General features: G+C 34.5%; 4 protein-coding genes across 4 annotated transcripts; all 4 read left to right on the forward strand.

Annotated features, from left to right (window-relative positions):
• Positions 1-119: 119 nt before the first annotated feature.
• Positions 120-380, forward strand: AC631_05758 (uncharacterized protein; the record flags this gene model as incomplete). The annotated part of the gene is made up of 1 exon (XM_015614587.1): positions 120-380. One exon carries the CDS (start codon positions 120-122, stop codon positions 378-380), a length of 261 nt encoding a protein of 86 aa, XP_015464582.1.
• Positions 381-1,713: 1,333 nt separating this feature from the next.
• AC631_05759 (uncharacterized protein) lies at positions 1,714-2,109 on the forward strand (the record flags this gene model as incomplete). Its single annotated transcript, XM_015614588.1, has 1 exon — positions 1,714-2,109. The coding sequence occupies one exon, from the start codon at positions 1,714-1,716 to the stop codon at positions 2,107-2,109; it is 396 nt and encodes a 131-aa protein (XP_015464583.1).
• Positions 2,110-2,853: 744 nt separating this feature from the next.
• Positions 2,854-4,662, forward strand: AC631_05760 (uncharacterized protein; the record flags this gene model as incomplete). Its single annotated transcript, XM_015614589.1, has 1 exon — positions 2,854-4,662. One exon carries the CDS (start codon positions 2,854-2,856, stop codon positions 4,660-4,662), a length of 1,809 nt encoding a protein of 602 aa, XP_015464584.1.
• Positions 4,663-4,887: 225 nt separating this feature from the next.
• Positions 4,888-6,993, forward strand: CDC45 (DNA replication initiation factor; the record flags this gene model as incomplete). Its single annotated transcript, XM_015614590.1, has 1 exon — positions 4,888-6,993. The coding sequence occupies one exon, from the start codon at positions 4,888-4,890 to the stop codon at positions 6,991-6,993; it is 2,106 nt and encodes a 701-aa protein (XP_015464585.1).
• Between the last annotated feature and the right edge of the window lie 90 nt (positions 6,994-7,083).

The raw sequence follows: 7,083 nt of genomic DNA on the forward strand, positions 1-7,083 counted from the left end.
TTTTCTGCGACTCTTACTGCAAAACCACAAATAAGTTTATTCCTAAATAAGAATAAATACAGTGACAGGCGTCCTTATGGAGTTTACCAGAGAGAATAATATACCAATTATAATTAAAAATGTCTAACCTAACTTATAATTCTAACACCAATAATTCCGAAAACACAGAAAAATATGAAAATTTAGTTAAACCTAACTTAAACATAGAGGAAGTACCAATATCCTTGTTCAAAGACCACCCAAATATCGAATCCACAGGTAGTGAATTTCAGTTACTAGACTTATTACATACAGTTATTTTAATAATGACTATAATAATATTGATAATGGTACTTAATATCCATGCAGCTGCATCTTGGAAAATTAATCAGTATGTATAACATGCGGGTCTTCAATTCAAGCTTGGTTGTCCAATTGACTAACTATAGTAGTGAGGATTCGGTTAATTTCATGATTGAATATTTTCACTCGTTGTCACCATCTCAGAGGCTAGCTGTAATTAGCTATTTGTCAGCTAAGGTATAATATTGTCTACGTATAAGGCTATAGTTTTTTTTTAATAGTATTGCTATTAACATATTGCAAATGAATTCCCGTAACCTACCAATTTAGCACTGCAGCTGGATATGCTGACTCATTATACCTTATTTCATAAAAATATACTTCAAGATACGATAGCAGTTAATTGTTCATATGCAGTATATTTACAAAACTATTGTTAGCTAATGCAGGCCAGCCACACCAAACACAATTCTTCACTCTCACTATGCATACTACTTCCTTAGTGAGTTCACAAAGCATTTATAATCATAGTTAAAGCTTCGATAGTTTATTAGTCAGACTTAAGCGCTAATATATAAGTATCAAAATCCTGATTATGAATAATTGATTTGACTATGCTATACAATTTCAACCATTATGTCAATTATAGGATATAAAAAGAAATCACTTGATTCTTCAAACACGTCAACTTACTCGGTGGGTAGTTCATTAAGTTCAATTAAATCTAAAACCTCAAAAATGTTCAAAAGAACAACTTATCATGATAAAGAAAAACGCCCAAAGCTGCCTAGAATAAACATGTTTGTGGTAACTGAGTATTTGGCTCTTCGCTGATTGCTTTTCGAGCCTTATTCAATACTTTCCTCCTTAGTAAGCTACTATATTTGATCCGAATTACTTTTATAGTGACAATGTACAAATAAATGAAATACCTTTCTGTAGAATTTTGACTTAAATTGGATAGCCTTTTTTTTTAGTAAATAACAACGCAAAAATGTTTGAAAAGTACGGTTTGGAGGATATTATTGCAACAATTAACAATGTCTCATTAACACAAAGTAGGCTAACTAAGTTGTAATTACATCTCAACAAGAATTCATTTACTGAAAACAAGCTGCAAATTTTATGGCCCTTTTGAATCGAGCAATATTTACTAACATTTTGTATTAAAAACTTTGCAAGTAATTTTGTAATCGCAATAAACGGTTAAACCAGAAGTAAGTATTGTATGTATATTTACTCATAAGACTCCGAAAATATGCTAAATGTTTCGTAATACTTCCTACGTACGGCTATAGATCTGATTTTCTAATGCTAACAAATTAAATAAAAACTTACCCGGACAAGTAGATCTGATATTTTTATCCAGAAAAGATTTGATTTACGTGTACGCTATTCTAACCACATCACCTACTTAATCAGTCAAATAAAATGATTGGAAATATCATATATATCTTATTCACTTTAACAGTAGTATCAGCAAATTTATTTGACTTTATACATAATCAGTTTCAAGGGAACCATCAACAAGCTCAGAAACAAACTCCTGGTGAATACGAAAATGCTAATCTAAATTCGGGATGTTCGAAATATTTATGTCCTGATACATCAATCTGTGTGGATGCACCTAAATTTTGTCCTTGTCCTTACCCATCATCTCAATTGAGATGCTTTTTGCCTGATGGCAGATACGTCTGTATTTCAAAACCCGCCGGCGAAGTGTCCTTGAAATACGCAGATCCAAAGACAAATTGGAAGATTGATGCCAGAGATGATAATATAAGAGATTGTGGCTGGGTAGGAAGAGCTTGGAAAGGCTTGGTATGATAAAATTTCTGTAAATATTCTTCGACTTTCTTCCCTCCATCACCTTAACCAGCTGCTTCGTATACATTGCTGCCCCAATAAGTAGCGTCTGCAGTGAAGAAGTTTCCAACAACCTCCTATTTCTTGTATAGTATGATAGTTTTGATAGTATTTCATTCAATAGATTATATTGACCACTTTTTTGCATCTATTGCTGCACCATTATTGTATATCTCGCATATATTACAGTAGATCTTTACCCCAAATAAAAATACAGGGGTCCTCTGCATCCTTGATGCACATACACAAAATAGATCTACATACCCACAAAACACATAATTTCAACTCTTTGCTCAGGCTCATGTTTCAATCAAGCCTTCTGTCGTACGATCATACGACCGATTGCAGCAATTTACCATTACCGAGGTATATAAGCCGATAGTCAATGCGTCTATCTTTAATCAGTAAAAAACACATAAAATTTTTCACCTTTCACTTATACACAATTCAGAATGTAAGGTCGAATCTGTTGAACCATCTATAGCTCGTTTTCTGCCTATAAGACCAAGCAACATCTCTGGTGTGAAGTGTATAGTAGTCATGTATTTCTTTTTATTTCGCAACATCGAGCCATCGGTTCATAACCAGAAATGACTCCACCTTTTTGTGATTTTTATCTACTAGAATAATAAGATCTAGATGAATAGTGGTTAGATTGAAAAGTTTTTTGTAAGACATAGCAGAAAGATATCAAATATACCGAAAATGACTATCGATATAGCAGATGATACATCTAATAACTTTAAGCGAAAAACTGGTGGAAATGGGTCGCATGGATATAATAATAGTAACTACTACAAGTGCTTTCAGAATTACTATCATGGACATAATTATTTAAATCCAAATCCACAGTATATTACGAATATTAAAGCTAGTGTAAACCACTGGCAACTCCGGGACTTGATACAAGTTGACCAAGAAAACGGGAAACTTTATCACACCAAAGATGATAGCATAAGGGAGGTGAACTTGTTGAATAAGGATAAGATCGGATCCGATAAGCATATGGAATGGGACTATTTTCCCAAGTGTTTTAGCCATACACGAGGAGGAATAGTTGTTACAGGGGGTCTTTTATCGTCGTCTTCTAAGGCGTATTCGATGAATCTTCCCAGTTTGTCCTCTACAGATAAGACTACCAAGTCATTTCGTACACCGAAGGGGCTCTTTTCATTTTATAACCCAGAAACAGGAATAAGCAAAACTGTGAAATTGGGTGATGTGATTAACAATTCGGTTTCGATATATCCACATGCAAGCAGCCAGTATAAGTCGTACGTTTGTAATAACGATTCGAATTTGTATGTGGTTGACATTAGTGGAGACAGGTTATCGTTGGATAATAAAATCAACTGCGAGTTGAACACATCGTTAAATAACGTATGCAGATCGCCTACGAATGATAAATTAGTGACTGTTACTGGGGATTCGTCGTCTATTTTCTTGCTTGATCCTAGTTCAAACTCAAAGATTAAAACGATTAAAACAGATCATGATTCTGGGTTTGGAATATCTTACCACCCTAACGGACATCTTTTCGCAACTGCATTCCAAGACGGTACATGTAGCTTGTATGATATTCGAAATTTATCGAGTCCTTTAAGTGAAATTAAATCTACGAGGCCGGGCCATCAAGCAGGTGCTTTCAGATGTTGCAAATTTGCCAACTCCTCTGTTAATGACTTTTTGGTAATCCTGGAGCATGTTGGAAGAGTGCATCTTTTTGACTTAAGAAATTTAGGTAGTGATAATACTAACGACCACCAAGTCATAGTCTTTCCATTTGCGTTGGATCAATTTGCCGACTACAAGAAGCAACAGTTGAACAAGGAAGCGAAATTATCTGGTGAAAAGAAAGAAGATCAAGATAGCATGAATGACGGAGATCAAGTTTCTCATGAGAAGTTTGGTATTTACGGCGATTCGAGTAACTTGTTTAGATCTAATGAAATCGGGGAAATCAAGAGCAAATCCAAATCAGACTTACAATTCACAGCACCATTGGTTTACGATTACGATTATCTAACTAATGTTAATCCTAAGTTGTTTAAGAATTACACTTATCAAACCCCTCCTACGTTGAGTGGTCCTGAAAACCTGTATTTACCACCACCGGAATTCAATTACCCACAATGGAATTCCGCTTCTAGTGATAACAATGAAGGTATATCGCCTGAAAATACAAGAGCATCTATTTCCATCCCACCTCAGCAACCAGATCCAAACTTCCAATTTGGTCCTGGCCACAATACTACAATCGAGCATTTGGCTCATCCAGGTTCTGCACAATCAAGCTCTAATTCTGACACAAGTTCTAGGTCGAATTCTTCATATGATAGCTACTATCAAGAAGCCTACCAAAAATCAGTCAATCATATACATGGTGAAATGGAATTAGCCGGTATAGATTGGTTTGATAGACAATTATTGATAGGCTGCGAAGATGGTGGTATTTTAAATTGGGATATTAATGTACTAGGTAGAAGAAGTTTTGGGAGTTTCTCATACGTTTAAGTGTAACTAACTGTTATATGTATATCCCATTTTGTAACAATATGACTAATTCAAGTACGTTCTTTTGATAGGTTTTCTGTTTATATATAATTGACAATAGTAATTTATTATCATGTGATTAAATCGCGTATAGAATTGAACGCGTTAAGTTTATGTAGAGAGAGTAACATCAACATAAACTCATTTAGTGAAGTACTATAGGTGGGTAGTAAGAGTTGAAAGGTAATGTACATATCACCAACTCAGTACTCTAAAGCATTCCAAGAAATCAAGCGAACATCATTATCGCATTCCACCTGCAAGCTAATTATTTTTGTTTCTTGTCTAAATATTGATTCGTTATGTTCTGCCAAGATTTTAAGTATTATATTGAAGAAAGAGTTGATTCAGTATCAGTTGATACCGGTGGTAGGATATTCTGATTTGAAAAACCATTTTAGTAGCTTAGATTCTGATGTTACGAACGTTATTTTGATTGGATGTGGTGCCATGTTAGACTTGGAAAGTTTTTTTGAGATTAATGTTGATGATTATGATCTTGGAAATGGCAGCAACGTGGAAACTGATGATCTTCACGATGACCCATTGAAAAGCGGTGCTAACTTGCGAAGAAAGATTTATATTATAGATGGTCATAGGCCGTGGAATTTGGATAATATATTTGGGTCATCAATGCTCGTGTGCCTTGATGACGGGTTTATAGAAGGAAATCTAGAAAAAGAAAAAGCGGCATATAAGACATTAGTGGAGCAAGAGGATGATTCTGAAGAAGAATTACTGTCCAGTGAGGACGAAGAAGAAAAAAATGAACACGACGACGAAGAGGATGATACTGATAATGACGACGATGAAGACATAATAATAAGTTCTCAAGACGATCCAGAAACAACGTCACGTAAGCGAAGAAAGCAAGAAATCAAGATGAAAAAATTGAAGAAACAAAGGAAGCAACAAATATCGAGTTGTGAAGACATAGTAGAATCATATTATAACCAAGGTACAACAATAATTACTTCAACAACGGCTACAATATATGCGCTTTTATCATCAATTGGTGAAACTAATATTGAAAATTTATGGTTGGCTATCATTGGAACATCATCTTTAGATAATCATTACCCCGAGGTCTACGATAAAATTCAGCCTTTGTTTAAGGAAGAAGTATTCAGATTAAACCCTTCAAACAATAATAATGCTGATAAAACAGCTGATTCTACTTCGTTAAATATCGACAAGGACTATCATTTATTCTTGTTACGTCATTGGACCCTATATGATTCATTTTTCTATTCAAGTCATGTAAATTCAAAGTTGAACTTGTGGACTGAAAATGGGAAGAAGAAATTGCACAAGCTATTTGCCAAGATGGGAGTTTCGTTGGCTATAGCTCAACAGAACTGGCTTTATATGGATATTGGCATTAAGAGACAGCTACCAACGATTTTTAATAAGTATTTACCACTTTATGGATTAGAGGGAATAGTGCGGAATGGCTTTATAAGAACTTTTGGATATTCGGGGCAGTTATCGGCAATAGAGTGCGTTGAATCTCTCACGGCATTACTTGAATGTGATAGACGTATATTGGACGGTAACAATAACTTCAATGACGAAGAAGATGACGAGCTTGATGATGAAGATAAAATAAACTCAAGAATTGAAAGAAAGGAAAAAATATGGGTGAATAACTTTTGGTCATCTTGGGATGCATTAAACATGACTACCAATACTTCCAAGTCTGTTAGTTCCAAGATGGGCTCATCAAATTTCAAGAAAGCCAAAGGTTTTGATTTATTATTACAAGGATTGGAACATGCCAAACAAATTCAACAGATTATTTTCAGAACAGGGATGTCATTACTAGAAAGGAAATTGATTAAGAACTTACGGTTGTATAGGTTATGTGTCTTGAATGATGGTTCAATACCAGATCTAGAAATATTTAATAATCCACTAATTTTATCTAAATTGGGCTCATGGTTGCTAGAAAATATAACTGAATTAGAATTTTTAAATTCGGTATCAAACAAGTCGTTGAAGCCATTAGTTGTGGCAAGTCTTGATGTTGCAAGTGACACGTATTTAGTAATTGGATTAGCCCCAAAATACCCAAGAGGTATGGATAATTCAACAAAGGCAAAACTATTACAACTGAAAGACGACTCAACCATTACTACAAGGTTAAATACATTCAGCGTTGCATTCCAACAAGTGGCTAATACGTCCGGTGCAAAGGTAAGAATAGATAGTTTTGACAGTTCTGTCATCGAAATTAGGAAGGATGATTTATCCCCTTTCCTAGAAAAGTTAACTTTAAGTGGATTGATTTAGCATTTATAGATTAATATATTATTAATACGATTATTATTTTCACTGTAATTTTCAAGGACGAAGCCGTTCATAGTCAATATTTTAGTTGCG

The sequence above is a fragment of the Debaryomyces fabryi genome (assembly GCF_001447935.2).
Source record: "Debaryomyces fabryi strain CBS 789 chromosome Unknown contig00272, whole genome shotgun sequence".
NCBI classification, from domain to species: Eukaryota; Fungi; Ascomycota; class Pichiomycetes; order Serinales; family Debaryomycetaceae; genus Debaryomyces; species Debaryomyces fabryi.